The 26914-nt window shown below is 41.2% G+C and overlaps 1 protein-coding gene across 10 annotated transcripts in view; it reads left to right on the forward strand.

Moving 5' to 3' along the window:
• Nucleotides 1-5039: 5039 nt before the first annotated feature.
• The window catches only part of CNTRL (centriolin), a 91032-nt gene continuing 69157 nt past the window's right edge, over nucleotides 5040-26914 (forward strand). For 8 of the 10 annotated variants that reach the window (XM_032251467.1, XM_032251469.1, XM_032251470.1 and 5 more), the window contains exons 1-6: nucleotides 5040-5208; nucleotides 10991-11170; nucleotides 18664-18911; nucleotides 20689-20819; nucleotides 24797-24927; nucleotides 26629-26770. In XM_032251467.1, coding sequence (XP_032107358.1) covers nucleotides 18695-18911; nucleotides 20689-20819; nucleotides 24797-24927; nucleotides 26629-26770 — 621 coding nt within the window. In that variant the 5' untranslated portion in view covers nucleotides 5040-5208; nucleotides 10991-11170; nucleotides 18664-18694. Of the gene's footprint in view, nucleotides 5209-10990; nucleotides 11171-18663; nucleotides 18912-20688; nucleotides 20820-24796; nucleotides 24928-26628; nucleotides 26771-26914 lie in introns of those variants that run through there. The other 2 variants (XM_032251468.1, XM_032251471.1) reach the window with 2 other exon arrangements.

Below are 26914 nucleotides of genomic sequence, written 5' to 3' on the forward strand. Positions count from 1 at the left end.
CTCTAAGAACTTGCTTTATGAATCTGGGTGCTCCTGTATTGGGTGCATATATATTTAGGATAGCTAGCTCTTCTTGTTGCATTGATCCCTTTATCATTATGCAATGCCCTTCTTTGTCTCTTTTGATCTTTGTTGGTTTAAAGTCTGTTTTATCAGAGACTAAGACTGCAACCCCGGCTTTTTTTTTTTTTTTCTTTCAATTTGCTTGGTAAATATTCCTCCATCCCTTTATTTTGAGCCTATGTGTGTCTTTGCATGTGAGATGGGTCACCTGAACACAGCACACCAATGGGTCTTAACTTTTTATCCAATCTGCCAGTCTTTTAATTGGGGCATTTAGCCCATTTGCTTTTAAGGTTAATATTGTTATGTGTGAATTTGATCCTGACGTTATGATGCTAGCAGCCTGTTTCACCTCTTAGTTGATGTGGTTTCTTCATAGCATTGACATTCTTTACAATTTGTTGTATTTTTGCAGTGGCTGGTACTGGTTGTTCCTTTCCATGTTTAGCGCTTCCTTCAGGAGCTCTTGTAAGGCAGGCCTGGTGGTGACAAAAATCTCTCAGCAGTTGCTTTTCTGTAAAGGATTTTATTTCTCTTTTGCTTATGAAGCTTACCTTGGCTGAATATGAAATTCTAGGTTGAAAATTATTTTCTTCAGGAATGCTGAATATTGGCCCCTAACTCTCTTCTGGCTTGTACGGTTTCTGCCAAGAGATCTATTGTTAGTCTGACGGGCTTCCTTTTGTGTGTAACCCAACCTTTCTCTCTGGCTGCCCTTAGCATTTTTTCCTTCATTTCAACCCTGGTGAATCTGACAATTATGTGTCTTAGGGTTGCTCTTCTCAAGGAATATCTTTGTGGTGTTCTCTCTATTTCCTGAATTTGAATATTGGCCTGCATTGCTAAGTTGGGGAAGTTCTCCTGGATAATATCCTGAAGAGTGTTTTCCAACTTGGTTTCATTCTCCCTGTCACTTTCAGGTACACAGATCAAATGTAGATTTGGTCTTTTCACATAATCCCATATTTCTTGGAGGCTTTGTTCATTTCTTTTCATTCTTTTTTCTCTAATGTTGTCTTTTCACTTTATTTCATTGAGTTGATCTTCAATCTCTGATCTCCTTTCTTCTGCTTGATTGATTCAGCTATTGAAACTTGTGTATGCTTCACGAAGTTCTCATGCTGTGTTTTTCAGCTCCATCAGGTCGTTTATGTTCTTGTCTAAACTGGTTATTCTAGTTAGCATATCATCTAACCTTTTTTCAAGTTTCTTAGCTTCTTTGCATTGGGTTAGAACATGCTCCATTAGTTCGGAGAAGTTCTTGTTACCCACCTTCTGAAGCCTGCTTCTGTCAATTTGTCAAACTCATTCTCTGGCCAGTTTTGTCCCTTTGCTGGTGAGGAGTTGTAATTTCTTGGAGGAAAAGAGGCATTTTGGTTTTTAGAATTTTCATCCCCTTTGTGCTGGTTTCTTCCTATCTTCGTGGATTTATCTACCTTTGGTCTTTGAAGTCGGTGACCTTTGGATGGGGTCTTTTGAGTGGACATCCTTTCTTTTGCTATTGAAACTATTTCTTTCTGTTTGTTAGTTTTCCTTTAACAGTCAGGTCCCTCTGCTCCAGGTCTGCTGGAGTTTGCTGGAGGTCCACTCCAGACCCTGCTTGCCTGGGAAGCACCAGTGGGAGCTGCAGAAGAGCAAAGATTGCAACCTGTTCCTTCCTCTGGTAGCTTTGTCCCAGAAGGGTACCTGCCAGATGCCAGCCAGAGCTTGAGTTGTCTGTTGGCCCCTACTGGGAGGTGTCTCCCAGTCAGGATACATGGGGGTCAGGGAGCCACTTGAGGAGTCAGTCTGTCCTTTATCAGAGGGCAAATGCTGTGCTGTGAGATCTGCTGCTCTCTTCAGAGCTGACAGGCAGGGACCTTTAAGTCTGCTAAAGCTGTACCCACAACTGCCCCTTTTCCCAGGTGCTTTGCCCTAGGGAGGTGAGGGCTTTATTTATAAGTCCCTGATGGGCTGCTGCCTTTTTTCAGAGATGCCATGCCCAGCAAGCAGGGAGTCTAGTGACACTGTCTACCTTCAGAGGCCTTGTTTAGCTGCTGTGGACTCTAGCTAGTTTGAACTTCCTGGCAACTTTGTTTACACTGTGATGTTAAAACCATCTACTTCAGCCCTAGCAATGGTGAACACCCCATCCCCTACCGAGCTCAAACAACCCAGGTTGAGTTCAGACTGCTGTGCCAGCTGCGAGAATTTCAAGTCAGTGGATCTTAGTTTGCTGGTCTTCGTAGGGGTGGGACTCACCAAGCCAGATCACTTGGCTCTGTGGCTTTAGCCCCCTTTCCAAGGGAGTGAGTGGTTCTATCTCACTGGCATTCCAGGTGCCACTTGGGGATGAAAAAAAAACTGCTGTGGCTAGCTTGGTGTCTTCTCAAATGGCCTCCCAGTTTGTGCTGGAAACTCAGGGCCCTGGTGTTGTAGACACTGGAGGGAATCTCCTGGTCTGTGGCTTATGAATACTGTGGGAAAAGCACATGGTAGCGCACACCTGTAGTCCCAGTTACTCAGGAGGTTGAGGCAGGAGAATCACTTGAGCTGTGGAGGTCAGGACTGCCTGCACTTCAGCCTGTGTGACAGAGGGAGACCTCATTAAAAAAAAAAAAAAAAAGCAAAATTCCTCAACATATGATATAGTTTGGCTCTGTGTCCCCACCCAAATCTCATGTAGAAGCGTAATCCCCATGTGTCAAGAGAGGTATCTGGTAGGAGATGATTGGATTATGGGGGCGGTCTCCCCCTTGCTATTCTTATAATGGTGAGTAAATTCTCACTAGAACTGATGGTTTAATAGTATGGCTCTTCTCCTCTCCCCCTGCTGCCACAAAAGATGTGCCTTGCTTCTCCTTTGCCTTCCACCACAATTGTAAGTTTCCTGAGGCCTCCCCAGCCATGTGGAACTGTGAGGCAATTAAACTTCTCTTCTTTATAAATTACCTAGTCTCAGGTGGTTCTTTATAGTAGTGTGAAAATGGACTAATACAACATAATAAAGGCCATTTATGAGCTATGTAACGTTTCCATACTCATGTTTTGTTCCAGCTATGCTGAATTACTTAACATCCAGCACACCGCCAGACCCCTTTCCCTCTTCTGCGGTTTGCACAAGTTGCTCCCTTTGCCCAGCAAATTCTTTCCCACCTCCCTACTCCTTGCCTAAACTCTTTTCTTTCAGGCCTAGGAAGAAACATCACTTCTGGGTATTGTTTATCTAATAATGAAATACTGAGACATATTGAGAACTTACTATGGGTCCCTCACTGTTCTAAGTTGTTTCACATGGATTCACTTTTATAATTATGAGGAAAACTGGACTTTTTTTTTTTTTGAGATGGAGTTCCACTCTGTCGCTCAGGCTGGAGTGCAGTGGTGCAATCTCGGCTCACTGCAACCTCCGCCTCCCGGGTTCAAGTGATTCTCCCAACCTAGCCTCCCAAGTAGCTGGAGTGACAAGCGTGCGCCACCATGCCCAGCTAATTTTTGTATTTTTAGTAGAGACGGGGTTTTACCTTGTTGGCCAGGTTGGTCTTGAATTCCTGACCTCAAGTGATCCTCCCACCTTGGCCTCTCAAAGTGCTGGGATTACAGGAATGAGCCACCGCGCCTGGCCTGGATTCACTTTTATAACTATCGGGGAAACTGAGGCACAGAGAGAGGAAGTTTCTAAAATAGTGTTATACAGGTGGACCATAAACTCTGTACTGAAGAAAGGAAATGAAGACCGGTGGGAATGATTGCGAGAAAATGGTAAGAACAAGGGACTGGAAGACTCAAGGAAGTTAAGAATTATGCTGGTATAGGGGTCTTTTGAGCAGGCACGCTGTTAAAATCAGAGGATTATAGTCAAGGATGGGGAGTGATTGCACTGGGGATTTCTGAAGCGGGTGCAGTTTCTGATGGTAACATAGTCCAGGGTATACATGCAAAACGGGAGGCTGCTGGAGTGAAAGGTGTCCTTGGTGATAACACTTTAAAAAAAAAACTTCAGCGTTGGGGCCGGGCGTGGTGGCTCACGCCTGTAATTCCAGCACTTTGGGAGGCCAAGGTGGGTGGATCACAAGGTCAAGAGATCAAGACCATCCTGGCCAACATGGTGAAACCCCGTCTCTACCAAATACAGAAAAATTACCTGGGCGTGGTGGTGCACGCACCTGTGGTCCCAGCTACTCGGGAGGCTGAGGTAGGAGAATCGCTTGAACCCGGGAAGTGGAGGTTGCAGTGAGCCGAGATTGCGCCACTGCACTCCAGCCTGGAGAAAGAGCGAGACTCCATCTCAAACAGCAAAAACTTCAGTATTTCCCTAGCATCCAGCCCAGTGGCTGCTAAATTCTTTAAAATATCTCTTGAATGCATGTCATGAACGCTGCACTCATGGGCAAGCCCCAGCTGAAGCCGCTGCAAATGCTTCTTGCTTTCACTCCCCTGTAGCAAGAACATCCTCTGCCCGGGCTTCCCAGGCTCCCCGAACCTCACACGGCGGCAGAGCCCAGGCTGCGTCCGCTTTCAGGTTTCTCCGTGCCTGGGTCCCTGAAGGGAATTCGTTTTAGATACGACAGTCAGGGAGAAGCGCGCTGCGAGGAACGCTGGCTCTTGATCTGCAGGCATCAGAAGTGGGGGAGACCGGGGAGGCGCCGCGCCGCCGCTCTGGCGGTCCTCCGACTCAGGCCCCGAGGAGCGTGTCCGTGTCTCAGAGGGTGGCGGCGGCAGCTTTGTCTCCGCGAAGGCCACAGCACTGCTGGCGGCTGCCGCATGAAACCTCGGCTCCCCTTGCCTCTGCACCCGTAAAACTTCCACCTGCAACGCAATCCGAAGGCTAAGGCGTCGCATCCCGCCGGCCTCACGCGGCCGGAAGCTTGGCGCTTAAGACTTTCCGCGCCTTCCCGCGCGCAGGCTGCAAAAGCGGCGGGAAACGCCTCCGTGCCCCTCCCAGCGGCCCCGGAGAGGGGCGTGACTGAGACAGGCCCCACCCCCACGCGCGCGGGCCCTCGGCAACCGGCACAACACAACAAAATGGCCGCCGCGCCGCTGGGCGCCTGAGGGAAGAGCCCGCACGGCTCCCGCTAGGCCTCAGCCCGCGGGACTGCTCGGCTCGGCCCCAGGCGGTGAGCGTCAGACCTGGTAGAGTCCGTTCCCCGGCGTCCGGCCCAGGCGGTGAGCGGCAAAGGCGGGAAGGCCGGAACCGGGCGTGGGGTGGGCCGGCTTGGGATGGATTTGGGGCGGGGGCGCGTGTCTGGGAATTGGGATTGGACGGGAAGGAGGGGAGGGTCCGGAACGGGAGTGGGGCGGTGGATGAAGGAGGGACGTTTGGATCGGAAGAGGTGGAGACGGCGGAGGCGATTGGGGATGCAGAACCGGAGCGTGGGGAAGTGTAGAAATTAGGGTGCGGCGCCCAGAAGGTGATGGGCCCTGCCACCTGAGCTGAAGGGACGGCTGGGACTTGCCAGCTGTCTGTGGTGAGCGAGCGGGAGAAAGGACAGTTTGGGCGTCCTGACGGGTTGTCATGGTATCCGACGGAGTACAGTGCGTGGAGAAAGATGACTGGATATGGGGACGAAATGCTAACAGGAGGGGAAAAGCAAACGCTTCCCTTATGTTCGTTAAGGGGTTAGTGAATTTTGAAGGCAGACAAACTTGGGTTCAAGCCTCAACTCTGCCACCGTGTGTAACTTAACCGGGTCTGTGACTAACCCTGGGCATGCGTCTCAGCCCTCCTGAGCATGTTTCTTCATTTGTCAAAATAATTGCTAGTCACTTTTGGGTGTTCGCTATGTATCAGATCTAGTTTTAAGTACTTGGCACGTATTAATTTACTTAGAATTTAAAATAACTTGTTTGAGGTTATTCCCATTTAAAAAGTGATAGCACTGAGGACCAGAGAGGTTAAGTAATTTGCTTAAGGTCACACAGTAAGTGGAAAATCAGAATTTGAACTCAAGCTGTTTAGTTCCAAAATCCAGGCTTCTGATTGTTCATATACCTTGCCACTTGTAAATGAGTTTCATAATTCTAATCCTATACAGCTAAATCTTTGAGGATTTAAATTTAGTATTGTCTAAATTTGTGTTTGGCACAGTCCTTCAGTCAATGAATATTTATTGTCTATAGAACAACAGACAAAACCTCTGCTCTCTTGTAGCTTATAGTCTAGGAGAAACAGGCAACAATCAAGTACTTTCACACATAATTAATTCTGTTATAAAATGCCATGAAGGAGACTGCTTGCTGCAGAGACCATGGGTAATAGGGAGATATAATCTTGTGCATCTTGCATAAAGAAGCCCTGCCCTTCTCAGCTCTGTATGCTTGGAGCCTAGCAAGGTTCTTCCTATATAAAAGCTGCTCAATAACATTGAATAACTAAATAATTAAAGGAAAGGGATGGGAAGCTTGGGTTTTAGGGTATTTGAGTAGAAAAACAGAGATGGGAGAGGGGGTTTCAGGCTGTTAATAGGATGGAGAAGGACACAGTGGCTAGGGTATTAGGACGGAAGGGCAAATAGGCAGGCAGTTGGGTTGGGATGAAGAGGAAGGGGTGGAGGTTTGAGTATTTTGTTTGGGGAGGGGAGTAATTGGAGGTCAGGGTATTGGAATGCATTACGATGTCAGGGTATTTTCTGGGATAAAGAGAGATGAGCAGCTTGGGAAGCCTGGATGGATAGAGAAATGTTGAGTCTGGGCACAGGAAAGAACCATAGAGAAATGGGGGAGACTATTACTGTGTTAGGGAACTGGGATAGAATTTGTGGGAAAATTGTCAATCAGAATGGGATAAAGAAGAATGGGAGGCAGAGGTGGGCAGCACAGAAAGGAGAGAAAAATGGCTGGAGACTTTGCAGAGGAATAGGAATCAGGATATTTGAAAGGAAGAGAAGGTTAAGGAGTAAAAGTATCTAAGTAGGTCAGAGGGTATGGGATGAAGTAAGTAGACTTGGAGGGAAAGTACTGAAATCCAATTAAAGAGCTAAGGAGAGGGATATGGTGGTTAAGAAATGGGGATGGGGCCAGGCACGGTGGCTCACCCCTGTAATCCCACCACTTTGGGAGGACAATGTGGGCAGATCAGCTGAGATCGGGAGTTCAAGACCAGTCTGACCAACATGGAGAAACCTTGTCTCTATTAAAAATACAAAATTAGGGCCGGGCGCGGTGGCTCACGCCTGTAATCCCAGCACTTTGGGAGGTCGAGGCGGGTGGATCAAGAGATCGAGACCATCCTGGTCAACATGGTGAAACCCCGTCTCTACTAAAAATACAAAAAATTAGCTGGGCATGGTGGCGCGTGCCTGTAATCCCAGCTACTCAGGAGGCTGAGGCAGGAGAATTGCCTGAACCCAGGAGGCGGAGGTTGCGGTGGGCCGAGATCGCGCCATTGCACTCCAGCCTGGGAAAAAAGAGAAAAACTCTCTCTCAAAAAAAAAAAAAAAAAAAAAGAAAGAAAGAAATAGGGGTGGGTATTTGCATATTAGGGGGTCTGTAGAGAGACAGAAGGAGATCTGCCTTATTTAGAGAGCAGAGAAGATGGGAAGTTAGGAAGGTTATGAAAGCCTGGATAGAGGTGGAGTTTGCCATCTCTACTAAGCTGTGATGGACTGAATTGTTAGATCAGAGCAAGTATCTGGGTTTATAGGTCGTAGAATGGGTAGTGTTTTGTTGCCTGGTCATAGGATTCTGATTATCACATCATTCCAATGGCTTTCTCTTGCTCTGCAGACCACCTTTAAAATATAACTGCAGATTTGGACTTTATTTCCTTTTTCTCTTTTTATCCTGCTCCTTCACTCACCCAAGCCTCCCCCTCAGCTGTCTTCATTTTTCCGTTGCTTGCTTGGTCTTTGTTCATGTGATTGCAAACAACATCCTAAGGGTCAAACTACATCCTCATCTCTCCCTTAAAATTATAATTCAGCATTTACCACCCCCAGGCAGTAGCCTGTGAAATAATGCCAGCCATTCTCAAACACTGTAAATCCCTAAGCCCACTTCACTGAGTTAGCTGTTCTCTGAGACTGATTACATATATGTTGTTTCAGTGTCCAGGCTTTTACAGAAGCTGTGGCAAGCAAGGGTTTGAGTCTATGAATGAGTAAGCCTGACTTTTACTAATCAGAAGTAATAAAGGACCTCATGATAGTCTGCTGAGACCTAAGGGGTCGTGGTCATTAGGATGTAAAAACTACAGGCTGGGCACAGTGGCTCACACCTATAATCCCAGCACTTTGGGAGGCTGAGGCAGGAGGATCAGTTGAGACCAGGAGTTCAAGACCAGCCTTGGAAATATGGTGAGACCCCATCTCTACAAAGAATAAAAGATAACCTGAACATGGTTGTGTGTGCCCGTAGTGCCAGCTACTCAGGAGGCTGAGGTAGGAGGATCAGTTGAGCTCAGGAAGGCAAGGTTGCAGTGAGCCATGAACATGCCACTACACTCCAGCCTGGGTGACAGAGAAAGACCTTGTCTCAGAAAAAAACAAAACGAAATAAAAAACCCAACTACATACTCTACACACTGTAATATATGTCATCTGTTAGTCCATTTAATTAGGAATGAGATTTTACCTCAGCACATGCCTCTTAGCTTTTCTTAAGTATCAGAGTATTATTTCAGAGTATTATGCTTATTTAGAAGGTGAGTACCAGTGTAGTATAGCAACATCAATAGTATCACAGAGGGCTGGGTGCAGTAGCTGTAATCCCAGCACTTTGGGAGGCTGAGGTGGGTGGATCACCTGAGGCCAAGAGTTTGAGACCAGTTTGGCCAACATGGTAAAACCTCATCTCTACTAAAAATACAAAAATTAGCCGGATGTGGTGGCATGCGCCTGTAATCCCAGCTACTTGTGAGACTGAGGCAGGAGAATCACTTGAACCTGGGAGACAGAGGTTACAATGAGCTTAGGTCATGCCACCATATTCCATCCTGGGCAACAGAGTGAGACTCTGTCTCAAAAAAAGAAAAAAATAGGGCCGGACATGGTGGCTCATGCCTGTAATCCAAGCACTTTGGAGGCCAAGGCGGGCGGATCACCTGAGGTCAGGAGTTCAAGACCAGCCTGACGAACATGATGAAACCCCCGTCTTAAAAATAAATAAATAAATAAATAGTATTACTGAGACCATAGATTAAGCAAATTCAGTTTCTCCCCCTATACTGTTACAACATGATTCTGTAGGGGTTTCCCCCAAACAGTAAGCAAGCAGTCAGTTCTGCAGTGGTGGGCACCGCAGGCCTGTCTAGTTCAGTTCAATTCTGACACTGTCTGCGTGGAGATAGTGTCACATCCCTCAGGTTGAAGGCTGTCTCACAAGACTGCCCCCAAGTTCTGATGCCAACTGTAAGCCCCAGATAGTTACCTGTGCTTCTGACTGATCAGCTATAAATCAGAGTTCCCATAACTCCCTCCTTGGGTTTGATTAATTTGCTAGAGCAGCTCACAGAACTCAGGGAGCACTTACTTACATTTACTCATTTGTTATAAAAGATATTACAAAGGATGTAGATGAAAAGATGCATCGCATAAGGAAGGTGGAAAGGGGTATAGAGCTTCCACTCCCTCTTTGGGTGGATTCCCCTCCAGGATCCTTCCTGTGTCCAGCTATCTAGATGCTCCCTGAACCCAGTCTTTTAAAATTTTTTGGAGGCTTCATTACATAGGCCTGATTGATTACATCATTGGCCATTGGTGATCAACTCAACCTGTAGCTCCTTCCCCTCCTTCTTTCTAGTGACCAGCCATGATCCTGAAGCTGCCTAGAGTGGCTAGCCATCAGTCAACTCACTAAAATACAAAAAGACACTTATGACAGGAAAAGGGACTAAGACTAAATACATATTTCATAATATTAAAATTACTGAAAGACTTTTTTTCCATTGCAAAATTGTGTTGTAAGGCACAAAAGTTGTTTACCGCACTTAAAATTTGGACCAAAAGCCTTGTGGAAGTGTCATAAATAGCAGTTATGTGACTTGGGGGAGTTTTTCTGATTCATATGTATAGTTTAATATGAGAAAATGAAGGAAAAAGTACAGATACATTTAAGTTCATAGCTTAAAGTACAGGTTGAAGGCCAGGTGTGGTAGCTCATGCCTGTAATCCTAGCACTTTGAAAGATAGGGGTGGGAGGATTGCTTGAGCTCAGGAGTTTGAGATCAGCTTGGGCAACATAATGAAACCCTGTCTCTAAAAAAAAAAGTACGGATTGATTATCTCTTATCCAAAATGCTTGCTACCCAAAGTGTTTTAGATTTTGGATTTTTTCCAGATTTTGGGATATTTGCATTATACTTATTCATATTTTTTATATTTATATTTAAATATTTCAGATTTGGAGTGCTTAACCTGTGGTGAATGAGGCTATATTGTAATGTATGGGAAATAATAATTAACTTTTTAAAAACAAAAAAAATGACAGATTTTTTTTCCTTTCAAACTAGTCACCTGGAAAGGTCAGATCATGATATCAGAGATCTTATCTTTGTATAAAATTTTCTGGGTTTTCTTCAGGATTTTTTTTTTTTTTTGACATTGAGTCTCGCTCTGTTGCCCAGGCTGGAGTGCAGTGGCATGATCTTGGCTCACTGCAACCTCTGCCTGCCCAGTTCAAGCGATTTTTGTGCCTCACTCAGCTTCCCAAGTAGCTGGAATTATAGGCACCTGCCACCTATGGCATCATAGAGAACAAAGCAGACATAATCTAGACTCCAGAAAATTCAGGCAGTTATATATGACATGGTCATGAAAAACATGGGTTTTGAATTAGATCAGGATTCAAGTTTTAGCTAAACCAATTAGTTAAGGAACTTTGGACAAATTATTTAAGGTCTGTAAAATGGGAAATAACACCTATCTCATAGAGTTGTTGTATTCAACTCCTTATGTGTGACGATACACATAAAGAGCTTATCACAACATATGTTTGTCTGTTTGTTTTTTAGAGACAGGGGCTCCCTATGTTTCCTTGGCTGGAGTGCAGTGGCCAGTCACAACCTTGATCATAGTGCATTGCAGCCTGGAGCTCCTAGGATCAAGTGATCCTCTTGTTTCATCCTCTGGAGTAAATAGGACTACAGGTATACACACTGTGGCTGACGAAATATCACAATATTTGATACACGGTAAGCCCTCAGTAAATGTTAGCCACTGGTATGATATTCTTTAGAATTAACTTCATCATCCTTTCATAAAATATTACATTTTTGGAGGTAGACAAAATTCATATGTAGACAAGTTTACTGAGTAAGGTTAGTGATCAAAATAAAAACGAAGTGTACCTGAAGTGATGGGCCTGATTTTCTTGTGAGACTTACAAATTAGTTTGAAAGCAGAATCCAAAGAGGAATTCCAAAACTTGAATATATTAATAGGTTACATTAGTGTAATTGCTCCTTTATATACTGTATAAGCTCTGTTGGGAAGGAAAGGGAGTGAATCCTTTCCTTCCCATCATGAAGGTTATGGCCAACACCCCTGTAACAAAGACAGGTTAACAAGAGAAAAGTATAGCGAATTATTTGATCAAAGCATTATGTGTCATGGGAGCCCTCAGAATGAAGACCCAAAAATGCAGGAAAAATTATCCATTTTTTATGCTTAGGTTCAATGAAGTATGGATGGCTGTATAGAAATAGGATTGGACAAAATGGGTATGATCTTAATGCTAATAGACTGAGTGAGGAAACTCAGCAAGGCCTGCCTCTCCAGATTTTTCTTGGCTTCTCTATGCAGCATTCCTTCCTCCTGGGTATTGGGTAGGGCCCCTATGAAATGAGGGTCTTAATTTCTTTATGGCTAGCTGTTACACAGAAAGCTGGGAGTTCGCGGGAAGTTTCTTTATAATAACAGCCTATATGATACCCATATGCTTGTGAAGGTGTATTATCTGTTAATAGAGATAGGAAAAACTCAAAATGTTTTTCCTACTGTCATACCACACAGTACAATACTTCTGACACCAGATGTGTAAGGGTTGTTGCCCCATACACCAAATAATTCTTCAGTGGATACTAGTTGTATGTCCTTTCACTCAGTTCAATTCTGACACTGTCTGCCTGGAGATAGCATCAGGTCCCACAGGTTAAGGACTCATTCCCACAAGAATGCCACTAACTTCAAAAGCCCATCACAAGTAGTAGATTGACCACCGAGCTATAAATTGGAGCTCCCACTATCCCCTCCTTGGGTTCAATTAATTTGCTTGAGTGGCTCACAGAACTCGGGGAAGTACTACTTATATTTTTCCATTTATTATAAAGGATATTACAAAATATACAAACAGCCAGAGGAAGAGTTGCATAGGTCAAGGTATGTGGAAAGGAATATGAAGTTTTCATGCTCTCTCCAGCATGCCATCCTCCAGACACCTCTGTATGTTCAGCTATCTGGAAGTTCTCTGGACCCTGTCCTTTTGGGTTTTTATGGAGCCTTAATTATGTAGGCATGATTGATCACATCACTGGCTGCTGGTTAACAAATCAATTTTAGCTCCTCTTCCCTCCTTAAAGGTTGTGAGATTGGTCTTAAAGTCCTAACCCTCTAAACATGCCTTAGTCTTTCTGGTGACTGGCCCCCATCCCAAAGCTATCTAGGTGTCACCAGCTATCTTATTAGTATACAAAAGACACTCTTATCACTGGAGATTCCAAAGATTTTAAGAGCTATGTGATAGGAAACAGGAGGAAGATCAAATATATAGGTTAAAAGAAAAACTATCAACAAATTTAACAGTTTAATTGAACAAAGAACAGTTCACAAATTGGGCAGCCTTCAGAACCAGAAGAGACAGACAGATTCATTCTGCAATGCAGGCAGGCAGTATTTATGGATAGAAAAGGAAAGTGAGGTACAGAAATAGCTTGATTGGCTATAGCTTCTGTTTACTTTAGTTGAACATGGTGTGATCACTTGACTGCCTGTTATTGACTGAAGCTCAGCTGCTGTGATTGGCTGAGACTCAGCTATTTGTTACAAAACATACTCCTAAGTTAGGCTTTCAGTTAGTTTACCTTCTAAGTTAGGTTGCAGTTCATTATGTAGACTTAAAGTACAAAGGCACCTTCAGGCAAAATTCAGTTTAATTTAAAATACAGTCATGTGTCCCTTAATGACAGAATTTGTTCTGTAAAATGCATCGTTAGACTATTTCATCATTGTGCAAACATCATAGAGTGTACCTACACAAACCTAGATGGTATGGGATAGCCCGTTACTCCTAGGCTACAAACCTGTACAGCATGTTACTGTTCTGAATACTTTAGGCAGTTGTAGCACAATGGTATTTTTGCATCTAAACATAGAAAATGTACAATAAAAATATGCTCTAAAATGTAAAAAAAAAAAGGTATACTTGTATAGAGCACTTACCACATGAATGGAGCTTGTAGGATTGGAAGTTTCTTTTCTAATTAGTGGGTGAGTGAATGTGAAGATGTAGGACATTACTGTATACTACTGTAGACTTTATAAACACTGTACCTTTAGGCTACACTAAGTTTAGTAAACATTTTTTCTTTCTTAAATAGTAAATTAGCCTTAGCTTGCTGTAATGTTTTTACTTTGTAAACTTTAAACTTCTAAAACCTTTTTGACGCTTTTGTAATAATACTTAGCTTAAAACATAAACACATTGTACAGTTATATAAAATTAATTTCTTTATAACCTTATTCTATAAGCTTTTTTATATTTTAAAAACATTTTTACTTTTTAAAGGTTTTGTTAAAAACTAAGACACAAACACACACATTAGCCTAGGCCTGTACAGGTCAGGATCATCAGTATCACTGCCTTTCATATCTTGTTCCACTGGAAGGGCTTCAAGGGCAATAACATGCATGGAGCTATCATCTCCTATGATAACAATGTTATGTTCTGGAATAGCTCTTGAAAGACCAACATGGCTGAGGCTGTTTTATGTTAACTTTTTTTTTTTTTTTTTTTTCAAATAAAATGAAGGAGTACACTCTAACAATAGAAAGTACAGTATAGTAAATATATAAGCCAGTAACATGGCCATTTATTACAAAGTACTATGTACTCTACATAACTGTATGTGCTAAACTTGTGTATACCTTGTAGCACAGTAGGCTTGTTTACACCAGCATCACTGCAAACATGCGGGTAATGTGCAGCAATATGACATTATGACATCTATGATGTTACTAAGTGATAGGAATTTTTCAGCTTTATTGTAATCTTATGGGACCACTGTCATGTGTGTGGTCCATTGTTGACCAAAATATTGTTATGTGATGCATGAATGTATGTATTTCACAGTATCACATATATGAAGATGTTTATACATCATTCCACTATCACTTTCTATTACCAATTCACATAGCGTTAAGACTTGAGCTACTTTAAATCCTTGGATTAAAAACTGCTTTAACCTATTTATTTCATTAAATTTTTTTTCTAAAAATAATTTCCATTTTCACATTTCAGCAGTGACATTTCACATTTCAGCAGGGAAATTAAGGTACTGAGCAAAGATAGCATCATTGTTAATGTAGCCTTGCTCAAGATCTATATGTCTTATAAGATTTGTTGTCCAAAAGTTTGTAAAATTTATAATTTATATACGTTTTTAGACTAAATGTACTTTTAAGAACAACTGTGTATCATGAAAATCTTTTTTGCATACACCTAACCTTGCAAATTTAGGACTGTTGATGTTGAGGACTAGTATTGCTCATATAGACATCTTTTTGTTGAGATATTAAATAGTACTTTTTACATTTCATGTTCTTTATGACTAATTCATTCAATAAAGTTGATCATTTACCATTTGCTAGACTGTGTTCTAGGCCTAGCACAGAGAATGTGCCCTATGCACACTGTAGGCACAGCACACTATAGGCCTAGAACAGAAGAGGTTGTCATTTTTAAGGACTAATCAAGTCACAATGTTAAACCATTCTGAGCCTTAATGGTAGTGAACTTCACCTTTCTTTCATATAAGAAAAGAAATATTTTTATATGAAAACATTTAAAGGAATTGACCAAGGTCTCTTTCGTTAACAAATGCTTTAATTCCTTCTGGAAGACCTATACTTCAATAAAATTGATTTTGTAGGTAAGAATAGTAGACACTGAAGTTCGAAGTGATCAAATGTTTTTCATATAGCATGAGACATATATGAATGAATTTCAGAAACATAATATTTAACAAAAAAGGCAGATATAAAAGATATTTTTTGGTTTTATTTCTCTAAAATTCAAAAATATTTCAAAAATCTCTAGTGTTGGAAGTCAGGATAGTCATTACATGTGTGGGAGTTAGTGACTGGAAGTGGATATAAGAGGACTTCTGGGATTCTGGAAATATTCTGTTTCTTTACCTTGATGCTGATTACGTAGCTTGTGTTCATTGTATAGAAATTAATGAAGCTATGTTCACTTATGATTTATGTACTTTATGTGTGATACATTGCAATAAAAAATATGCCTACAGAGAGAGCACATGCGTGAAAGAGCACACTGCTGAAAGTATTGTTTTTAAACAGGGTGAATTCTAGTTGTAAGATGTTAGATATATTCATGACCTTTACCATGGAGCTGCTGGAAATTCAGAGATTATTCCTCCACTTGTGAATGTTACATTCTGGGCAAGCAAAAGATATATAGTATAGTAAGTTCTCTAGTAGAGGTATATTCAGTGTGATAAACAGGGAGGATTCATTCTATCTGAAGAAAGTAGATTTCTGGAATGTCTTCACAAAGTGACATTTTAATTGGTTGAGAGAAAGAAAAGGATGTGTAATTCCTTTTAAGGAATTCACTTTAAGGAAAGGGAATTTCATGAGCAAAAACTCATAATGTGCTGAAGTAATGACAAAAAGATGATTTAGAGTAACGGTATGTGGTGGTGAGGCCAGAAAGTGGGGCCAGACTGCGATGAGTCCTATGTGTGTGCATGGTGCCAAAATATTTAGACTTATAGGCATTGGGAACCATTACATTTCTTTCGTTTTTATTATATAAGTGGGTCAAAGGTAGCGGATGGATTGAGGGTAAAGCAAAGGAGAATTGGAAGGAGGCTGGTTCAGAGAGTATCTTAATAGTCTAAGCAAGAGAGATAAATGTTGGACCTAGGGCAGTAGCTGTGAAGATGGATAGAGACGAATTTCAAAATATTTCAGAGATAGAATCAATATTGCTGGATGATGGAGAGGGATGACCAGAAGATAACTCCATTTGTTCATTTATTCAACAAATATGTATCGAGTTCCTGCTAGGTAGCAGGCACTATGCTAGACTGGGGAGACACTGTAAACAAAACAGGCTCTAATGGAGCATATAGTTCAGAATGGAGACAAATGTTAAGCAAAATGACATAAATGTGCAATTTCAAACTGATTATTTGAGGAAAAAATGCAAATTCATTGAGAGTATAGAGCTGGGGACTTCACGTCATCTGCCCTACACTGGAGGCTTTCCTAAGAAGCAACAGTTGAGCTGATCTCTGAAGGAAGACTAAGAATTAACATGGTAAAAAGAATGGGATCAAGCATTTGAGGCAGAAGGAATTATGTGAGGAGGCAAGTGTGACTAGAGCCCACAGAGAGAACGAATGACAGAAGTGAATCTAGAGTGACAGGGCCATATCAAGGGGGATCACCTTGTAGGTCATAGTAAAGATTTCCTTCATTACAGACTGCTGTATTTACATTTTTTTTTTTTTTTCTGAGATGGAATCTCACTCTGTTGCCCAGGCTGGAGTGTAGTGGTACAATCTCAGCTCACTGCAACCTCTGCCTCCCGGGCTTAAGAGATTCTCTTGCCTCAGCCTCCTCCCCTCAACCCCAAGTAGATGGGATTACAGGCATGTGCCACCACCCCTAGCTAATTTTTGTACTTTTAGTAGAGACGAGGTTTCACCATGTTGGCCAGGCTGGTCTCGAACTCCTGACCTCAGATGATTCATCTGCCTCGGACCCCCAAAGTGCTAGGATTACAGGCATGAGCCACAATGCCTAGCCAGTTTTTACTTTTAAATAGATCACTCTATCTGACTGCAATGTAAGGATGGAAGAGTAAGGCAAGAGAGCTTGTAGACAGATCAGTTAGAAGGTGTTACAGTAGTTTGCTGAGGGATTGGATTAGAGTCCCATAAGAGTGAAAATGGAAAGAAGCAGATTAGTTTGAGAGATATTTGGGAGTAAGAATTAACAGGATTTAGTGATTGACTGAGTATGGGACAAGGGAAGAGGGAAGTGTCAAGAATGACTCCCAGGTTTCTGGCTTATTCCAGTGAGCAGTGTTTACTAGTTAGGGAACACTGGAAGAGGAACAGGAGAGTGAGAGGAGGAATGGGGTAAATAATAAATTCAATCTGGACTGAGTTTAGGATGTCAATGAGATATCACGTAGGCAATTAGAAATAGGAGTCTGGAGCTCAGAGAAAGGTTGGCTTGAAGATAAAAATACCGGCCAGGCACGGGGGCTCACACCTGTAATCCCAGGCCAAGGCAGACAGATCACCTAAGGTCGGGAGTTCGAGATCAGCCTAACCAACATGGAGAAACTCTCTCCCTCCCCACCCCCCCATCTCTACTAAAAATACAAAATTAGCTGGGCGTGGTGGAGCATGCCTATAATCCCACCTATTTGGTAGGCTGAGGCAGGAGAATTGCTTGAACCCGGGAAGCGGAAGTTGCAGTGAGCCAAGATCAGACTGTTGCACTCCAGCCTGGGCAACAAGAGTGATACTCTGTCTCTAAATAAATAAATAAATAAATATCAGCCCAGTGTGGTGGCCCACACCTGTAATCCCAGCACTTTGGGAGTCTGAGGTGGGCGGGTCACCTGAGGTCAGCAGTTCTAGATTAGCCGGCCAACTGTGGCGAAACACCGTCTCTACTAAAAGTACAAAATTAGCTGGTCATGGTGGCAGGTGCCTGTAATCAGGAGACTGAGGCAGGAGAGTGGCTTGAACCTGGGAGGCAGAGGTTGCAGTGAGTTGAGATCTTGCCACTGCACTCTAGCCTGGGCGACAGGAGCGAGATTCCATCTCTAAATAAATAAATATCAGTTGACACATGGCATTGGGAACCATAAGTGTGCATTAATTTGTTGAAGATAAGATTAGAGAGAGACTAGAAGGGAGCATTGTGGAGCTCTGAGGTTTAAGTTACACTGCAAGGAGGAACAGAAGCCAGCAAAGGAGTTCATGGAGTAGCCAAGGAGGCAGGAGAATATCAGGAGAGTGTGGTGTCCCAGAAACAAAAGGAGGAGACTTTGAGGAAGGAGAGAGTGCTCATCAGTATGAAATACTGCTGGTTGCCAAATATTCCAGCTTCCTGCATTCTAGGACCCCCTCGTGTGAGTATGAGGGGCCCTGTGACTAGTTTGGTTCAATTAACTGAGAACAGGAATGACAACACTTCCAACTGGAGCATGTGTCAATACTAGACCCTCTGGAGATCTCCTTTCTCTCTGGCAAGGCCATCAGTGATGTTTGAAATAGTGTCTGATCCATTAGGTTGGAGTAGTATGGGTCCTAGCATCTATAGCCTCTGAGCTTATAACTTTATAGTCCTGAAGGTTCTAGAAATAATAGTTTTGATAGCTCTTAAAAATTAATCTTGTTGAATATACTGAAAACTCTTACAGGTTTTGATGAACACCTGACTTTATTCTTGCAATGAAGAAAGGTCCTCAACAAAAAATATTCTCCAAAGCAAAGATGCCATCGTCACCTCACTCTCCTATTCCATCATCTATGCCCAATATGAGATCTAGATCACTTTCACCTTTGATTGGATCAGAGACTCCACCTTTTCATTCTGGAGGACAGCAGTGTGAACAAGTTGAGATTGCAAATGAAAACAATATGCTTTTGGACTACCAAGACCATAAAGGTATCACTTTTTAATCTAAGAATTGGTCTGCCCACATACTTTAAGTAGAGATGGAAAATTTTGAACTTACATTCTGGTACTAATTTGATCTGTTGTTTTTATTAACAGAAACTCTGTAAGTACAGTGGGAGGACTCAGGCTTCTGGATGAGGGTAAAGATGTCAGTGGATTCAAAGAGGGAGTTTCCGGAAAGAGGAAACTTAGTTTCCATACTTGGCCTATGCCAATCTTCTTAAAAGCAAACTGCTTATTTGTGAATGGACTGATTTCCACTATGGGACATGCATGTATGTTCCCCCAGTGTTTTATTTTTTTCTTAAAAGCATTTTGTTAGTCTAGAAATCTGTTCTCAAAATTGCATTGTTGCTGGGTGCGGTGGCTCACGCCTGGAATCCCAGCACTTTGGGAGGCGGAGGCAGGCAGATCACCTGAGGTCGGAAGTTCGAGATCAGCCTGACCAACATGGAGAAACTCTATCTCTACTAAAAATGCAAAATTAGCTGGATGTGGTGGCACATGCCAGTCATCCTAGCTACTCGAAAGGCTGGGCAGGAAAATCACTTAAACCTGGGAGGCAAAGGTTGCGGTGAGCTGAGATCACACCATTGTACTCCAGCCTGGGCAACAAGAGCTAAACTCTGTCTCAAAAAAAAAAAGTGCATTGTTGGGGATATAGCTTAGTGGTAGAGCATTTGACTTCAAAAGTAAATTATTCTTTGCCAAGTCATGAAATAATAGCCATTAAACTCTAATCAGCTTTTATTAGAAAGCATTAACAACATTGAGTTAATACTGTATCTTTAGTAGTAGTTGGCATATTGTTATTTTTAATTTGATTAACATTTTAGAATATTATCAAATTTAGAATATAAATCAAATATTAATCAGTTTTCTTCTCTAGAACAAGCCAAGTTAAATTTAAAAGTCATTTTATTTTGAACCAAATTATATTTAATACTAACTTATAATTATAGGGCGTCTTTGGCTCACAGCCTGGATATTAATCCAGGTTTAATTTTTTTCTCACTCATAAGGCAAGAACCAAGAGCTGATTTTCTTTTTAGGGCTACTTTTATAAAATGTAATATGGCATTAAAAGTTTTTGACAACAATATCCAGGAAAGTTACAAGACCAGATTTACCATCCTTCAGGTGACTCCTCTATAGCTGTAAAATATGTCGTGATTCTTTCTATTTAAAGGAGCAAAAAAGGAACAAATTTGGAGTTTCTCATCATAAAAAAAAAATAGGAAAAGAGGATTTTTAAGAATTGCAGTGTTTCTGAACTTTAGATTGGAATTTTTAAAAAAACAAATGACTAAGTATCACCAGTTTATTTTTAAAAACTAACATGAAAATATTACTAAAAACTTCATATACTTAAAAGCACAAGTTTTATGTTCCTCTGACTGGGTTCAGGTTCTGGATTTGTGCCTTAATTAGCTATAGGATCTTGAGCAAATGATTTTTTTTTTTTAATAAGTGAGGATATTAATACTTTCTATCTCCAAGGTTTGTTGTACAAATTAAATTTAAAAATGTAAACCATTTAGCGTAAAGCTTGTCACACAGCAAATATTCATAGTGTGTATAACCATTATCATCATCATTATTGTTATAAAATGCTATAAAGTAAAATATTATTAAAATATTGTATTAGAAATAGCCAACTTTTTTGTATTTGCATAATTTTTGTTTTTGTTATGTAACATCAAAACAACTTGTTCTTTGTGATATTTATGTCTTTACTGATGATGATCTGTTTCTATAATTTCAGGAGCTGATTCACATGCGGGAGTTCGATATATTACAGAGGCCCTCGTTAAAAAACTTACTAAACAAGACAATTTGGCCTTGATAAAATCTCTGAACCTTTCACTTTCTAAAGATGGTGGCAAGAAATTTAAGGCAGGTTACCAACAATTTCTGAGCATAGATAATGTTTTTAAATTTTCTGTGGTTTAAAACTGCAGGGAAAAAAATTATCCTAATGTCACCTAATTTGTGGCAGACCTTTTATTGTTTCCAGTGAATGTTCTAAATCAAAAGTATTATATGACATCTCCAACTTAATAAGTTTCTATTACCCAATATTCTATACAATATTGACTGTAGAGAAGGAGTTGGCAAAATACAGCTTGCATACCAGATCAGGCCTGCTATCTATTTCTGTAAGTGCATTTTTATTGGAGCACAGTCACTCTTATTTGTTTGCATATTATCTATGGTTGTTTTTGCACTACAGTAGCAGAGCTTAGTAGTTGCCACAAGACTATGTGGCCTACAAAGCCAAAAACATTTACTATTTGGCTTTGTATTAGTTCATTTTCATGCTGCTGATAAAGGCATACCCAAGATGGGACAATTTACGAAAGAAAGAGGTTTAATTGGACTTACAGTTCCATGTGGCTGGGGAAGCTTCACAATCATGGTGGAAGGCAAGGAAGAGCAAGTCACGTCTTACATGGATGGCATCAGGCAAAAAGAGAGCTTGTGCATAAAAACTCCCCCTCCATTTTTTTTGTTTGTTTGAGATGGAGTCTTGCACTGTTGCCCAGGCTAGAGTACAGTGGTACAATCTTGGCTTACTGCAACCCCTGCCTGCTGGGTTCAAGCACTTCTCCTGCCTTAGCCTCCTGAGTAGCTGGAATTACAGGTGCCTGCCACCACGCCCAGTTAATTTTTCGTATTTTTAGTAGAGATAGGGTTTCACCATGTTAGCTAGGCTGGTCTTGAACTCTTGACCTTGTGATCCACCTGCTTCGGCCTCCCAAAGTACTGGTATTACCGGCATGTGCCATCACACTCAGCCAAACTCCCCCTTATACTAACCGTCAGATCTTGTGAGACTTACTATCATGAGAACAGGATGGGAAAAATCTGCCCCCATGATTCAGTTACCTCCCACTGGGTTCCTCCCACAACACATGGGAATTCAAGATGAGATTTGGGTGGGGACACAGCAAAACCATGTCAGCTAGAATATATTTACATCTCGTGTAATTAAAAAGGAAAAAGGAGGCCGGGTGCTGTAACTCACACCTGTGATCCAAGCTGTTTGGGAGGCAGAGGTGGGTGGATCCGTTGAGGTCAGGATTTTGAGACCAGCCTGACCAACATGGTGAAACCATGTCTCTACTAAAAATATAATAACTAGTGAGGCGTGGTGGTGGGTGTCTGTAATCCCATCTACTTGGTAGGCTGAGACAGGAGAATCGCTTGAACCTGGTAGGTGGAGGTTGCAGTGAGCCAAGATTGTGCCACTGCATTCCAGCTTGGGAGACAAAGCAAGACTGTCTCAAAAAAAAGAAAAAAAAGGAAACATGCTGGAATTTAAAAAGGGCAAAAATGAAATATCAAATTAGTAAATAGTTACTGTGTTGTAGTTACATGTCAGGCATTATGTTAGACTGTGGGAGTAGACACAGATAAATAAATAAGCTTGGTTTCTGATCTCTGGGAATCTAGAGCTTAGTGTGAAGAATGCCCAGAATTAAGAGGAGAAATAGGGAGAATCAGAGAGCATGCATGGAGAGGGCAACCCTATGAAAAAGTCTGAAGGAACTAAGATCCAAGAGTGTGATGAATGGAAGCCAAAGGTGCGGGAACTATAGGTGGGAAAGGATGATATAACATGTCATTAGAATAGTCAGATAGGAAGAAAATTTAGCTGTGTGTGTTGGCCTACACCCATAATCCCAGCACTTTGGGAGGCCTAGGCAGGAGGATTGCTTGAGATCAGGAATTCAGGACCAGCCTAGGCAACATGGCAAAACTCCATCTCCACAAGAAATAAAAAATTAGCAAGACATGGTAGCACATGCCTTTAGTCTCAGCTACCTGGGAGGCTGAGGCAAAAGGAATACCTGAGTCTGGAGAGGTTGAGGCTGCAGTGAGCTGAGATCAAGTCACTGCACTTTAGCATGGGTAACAGAATGAGATCCTATCTCAAAACAAACAAACAAAAAATGAAAAAAAGGAAGAAAAATAAGTCATTTGGATTTGGCCATTAAAAAGTCCATCTTTCTGTTTCTTGAGCCCACCGAGTTCATTGTTTTAGGGCCTCTGCATTTTTTTCTCTGCTCCTAGATGTTCACACAGCTGGTGTCTTGTTGTTAAGGTCTCAACTTAGTGAGGTCTTCTCTTTTCTTTTGGAGGATCTCTGTCATCTAGGCTGATGCCTTCTCTTACCACCTGATCACAATTAGTCACTCTCTCTTCAGTCACACTCTCATTCTTTTAGTCAACAGTATTTATTTAGCACTAGGCAGTAGTGCTATAGTAGTGAACACAATGGACAAAATCTGCCTTGTTGGTGCCTTGCATTCTGTCACAGGATGTCTTTATTTCCTTGTTAGCACTTCATTTGCTGAAGATCTTGTTTGCTAATATATTTGTTTATTGTCTGTTTCTGTGACTGAGAACAAGAACTTTGTTTTCTTTATTTACTACTTTGTTTCCAGTACCTAGAACAACTCCTGGCCCATAATCCACGTTCAGTAAATATTTGTGGAATGGATGAATGAATGATAATCTTGGAGAGAACCATTTGATGTGGTAGAAGACATATTGCCTTACCAATACAGGTTGAGCATCCCAAATCCAAAAATCTCCAGTGCTCCAAAATCCAAACTTTTTGAGCATTGACCTGATGCTCCAAGAAAATGCTCATTTGAGCATTTTGGGTTTTGGACTTTTTGATTTGTGTTGCTTAACCAGTAAGTATAATGCAAATATTTCAAAACATCTGAAATCTGAAGCACTTTAGTCCCAAGCATTTCAGTTAAGGTATAGTCAACCTGTAGAATAGGAATGAGTGGAAAGCAGAATGAACAAATGTAGACAATTCTGGTGAGAACATTGGTGGTAGATAAGGGAGGTAAGATGATAGCTTCAAGTAAAACAAGTTTAGTCCTAAGTGATTTATATAGAAGAAATCTGAACATATTGAATGTAAGCTCCAGGTAGCAGGGAAAAATTGTCTAGTTCAGGCTGTAGTCCCGTTACGTGGTGCAATGCCTCATATGTAGTAAGTATGTAATAAATATGTGTTGGAAAATGACTGCTTTTAAACTTGAGGGGAAGATCCAGGAGGGAAAAAGAGGTCGAATTTGCAAGAGCATTGGGGGAGGAAGTGAGTGAGATCCTGCAAGAATGTAAGTACCTAGTTTAACTTGAAAAAGAAGAAATCTATCTCTCTTAGTCCATTTTCTGCTTCTATAACAGACTACCACAGACTTGGTAATTTATAAAGCGTAATGATTTCTTTAGCTCATAGTTCTGGAGGCTGGGAAGTTCAAGACTGAGGTGCTGCGTCTGGTCAGGGCCTTCTTGCTGCATCATAACATCGTGGAAGGTATCACTTGGTGAGGCAGAGCAAGAAAGTATGTGAGACACAGAAGGAGGAGGCTGAACTCCTGTGATAATTAATTCACTCCCAAGATAATGGCATTCATTCATTCCTGAGAGCAGAACTCCCATCTCTCAGAGCTGTCACAATGGCAATTAAATTCAACATGAGCTTAGGAGGGGACACTAAAACCATAGCACTGTCTTTTGGAAGAAAGGAGGAGAACAAGAGGGAGAGGTATAGCAAAATTGAGGTAGAGGGAACAATAGTGAGGGAATTCTTGTTGGACGGTCTTGAGCTTCTTAGTATGTAGGCAGTGTTGTTGCCCACTGAAGGGCAAGGAGAGTTTGGTAGCTTGAGTAGAGTTATTATTCTTAGTCAAGGAGAGCTGCATCCAGGGATTGTCCAGGAGATCAGTAAGGGTATATTATTTTCTGATGACTGATCAAATAGCCCCTGATGCACATATGTAAACATTGTACTTTATGTCAAGGCATCTGTTGTGTAAAGTATTTGTTGATTTGTTTCCAATTAGTATATCGAGAATTTGGAAAAATGTATTAAACTTGAAGTACTGAATCTCAGCTATAATCTAATAGGGAAGATTGAAAAGTTGGACAAGCTGTTAAAATTACGTGAACTCAACTTATCATATAACAAAATCAGGTGAGTGATATAACAAAATCTTTAGATAGCATTGCAGGTAGCTTTGTTAGAGAGGTATTTTAATGCCATCCACATTACTGAAAGAATCCATTGACACAGAAACAGAAGATATTTCATCTTTATTCATTGATCAAATGAATGTCTATCCCTTCACATATGGTAGGTAACTGCCTTTATGTTTTAGTGTTACTGAAGTACAGAATAACATCTAGCATTATCAAAGAGATGTATTTTTTGAGCACCAAATTATATCTTAATTTCATTTCTGACAGGAAGTTTTTCCAGATACTGTTTATGATTTACTGTATTATTACATTAAGAATGCTGACATGAAGCAGAATGTTTTAACCCTGCCATTTTGACCCTCAAGATATTTTAACCTGTTTTGATTCTGATGTTCTTTGCTCATTGCTACAAGAAGTATGCTCTCAATCTTGTTTCCAATTTATAATATTGCTGTGAGAAATAAACATACTAAAACTGACAGTGGCTCAAACTGCATATAGAAAACTTGTTATAGACAAAATGATACAAGAATCAAATCTTGAAATTCTTAATACCTGCTTGCTTTCCTCCCAAGTTAGACTTGGTAAATATGATGGCCAAGAAAATGACTAGCAATGGCAAAAGTTCTAATATGACAAAACTGAAATGAAAAAAAATGATTAATGGACTATAAACTCTTAATATAAAATTTGTATAAAAAGTTGATTCTGATGAAAATAATTTCAGAGGCCGGGCGCGGTGGCTCACGCCTGTAATCCCAGCACTTTGGGAGGCCGAGGCGGGTGGATCACGAGGTCAAGAGATTGAGACCATCCTGGTCAACATGATGAAACCCCGTCTCTACTAAAAATACAAAAAATTAGCTGGGCATGGTGGCGTGTGCCTGTAATCCCAGCGACTCAGGAGGCTGGGGCAGGAGAATTGCCTGAACCCGGGAGGCGGAGGTTGCGGTGAGCCGAGATCGCGCCATTGCACTCCAGCCTGGGTAACAAGAGCAAAACTCCGTCTCAAAACAAAAAAAAACAAACAAACAAAAAAAATTTCAGTAAAATAAAAGTGAAAGTAGAGAAGCTTAGAAATATTTACCCAGTGTAGATAGAAGCTTTGAAGTATTTGTGCAGTATAGAAAATTGACCAAAGAATTAAATTGACAAATAAATTAGAAGTGACTTGGGAAAAGCTTCATCAGTCAGAATTCATCAATATGTGTGATAAATGCTTGATTTAAAAGTTCTGATTAAATTACTTATATTCATAAATACAGTATCATCTATGGGCTCCCATATCCTGCTAGCACAGCTAATCTTTTTATGATGACTTAAGCCGATAATTAAAGACATCTTTTGGGCAGGAATGTAGCAGATAGCACAGGGTACTACAGAGTTTTCCAGCTCTCCGCTGGCTGTTCACAGTAGTCGGTGGGATTGCCATTGACACATTCTTCTTTTCTATGTTACAGAGTCGCAGAGTCTGATAGTAAGATGGATAGGATTCCTGGGCATAGTATTAAAGGGTTGGCAGTTTAGCTGTTCTGGTAAATTTGGCTTTAGCCACTTTTCTTTGTTCTCATTTATGAAAATAGTTAATAAATTATCATTATGAAAAGTAATCTCACATGGAGCCAAGGCTGTTTATTCTAAAACTACAATGCAGGGACTCTTATCTTTGTACTTAATTTTATCCTTTGCTTTTCAGCAAAATTGAAGGCATAGAAAATATGTGTAATCTGCAAAAGCTAAACCTTGCAGGAAATGAAATTGAGCATATTCCACTATGGTTAGGGAAGAAGTTAAAATCATTGCGAGTCCTCAATTTGAAAGGCAATAAGATATCATCGGTAAGTTATTCAAAATAGCAGGAAATTTTGGACTTGTTGAAAAATAAGAGATTTTTTAAAATCTAAGTTTTTAAAAAATGGGATTTCTTCTTATAAAGTTTTTGGTCCTTTGACTAAACACCAGATTCAGACATAGCCCAGGAT

This window comes from Sapajus apella, unplaced genomic scaffold, assembly GCF_009761245.1.
Source record: "Sapajus apella isolate SASKATOON/1434 unplaced genomic scaffold, GSC_monkey_1.0 scaffold76, whole genome shotgun sequence".
Lineage (NCBI taxonomy): Eukaryota > Metazoa > Chordata > Mammalia > Primates > Cebidae > Sapajus > Sapajus apella.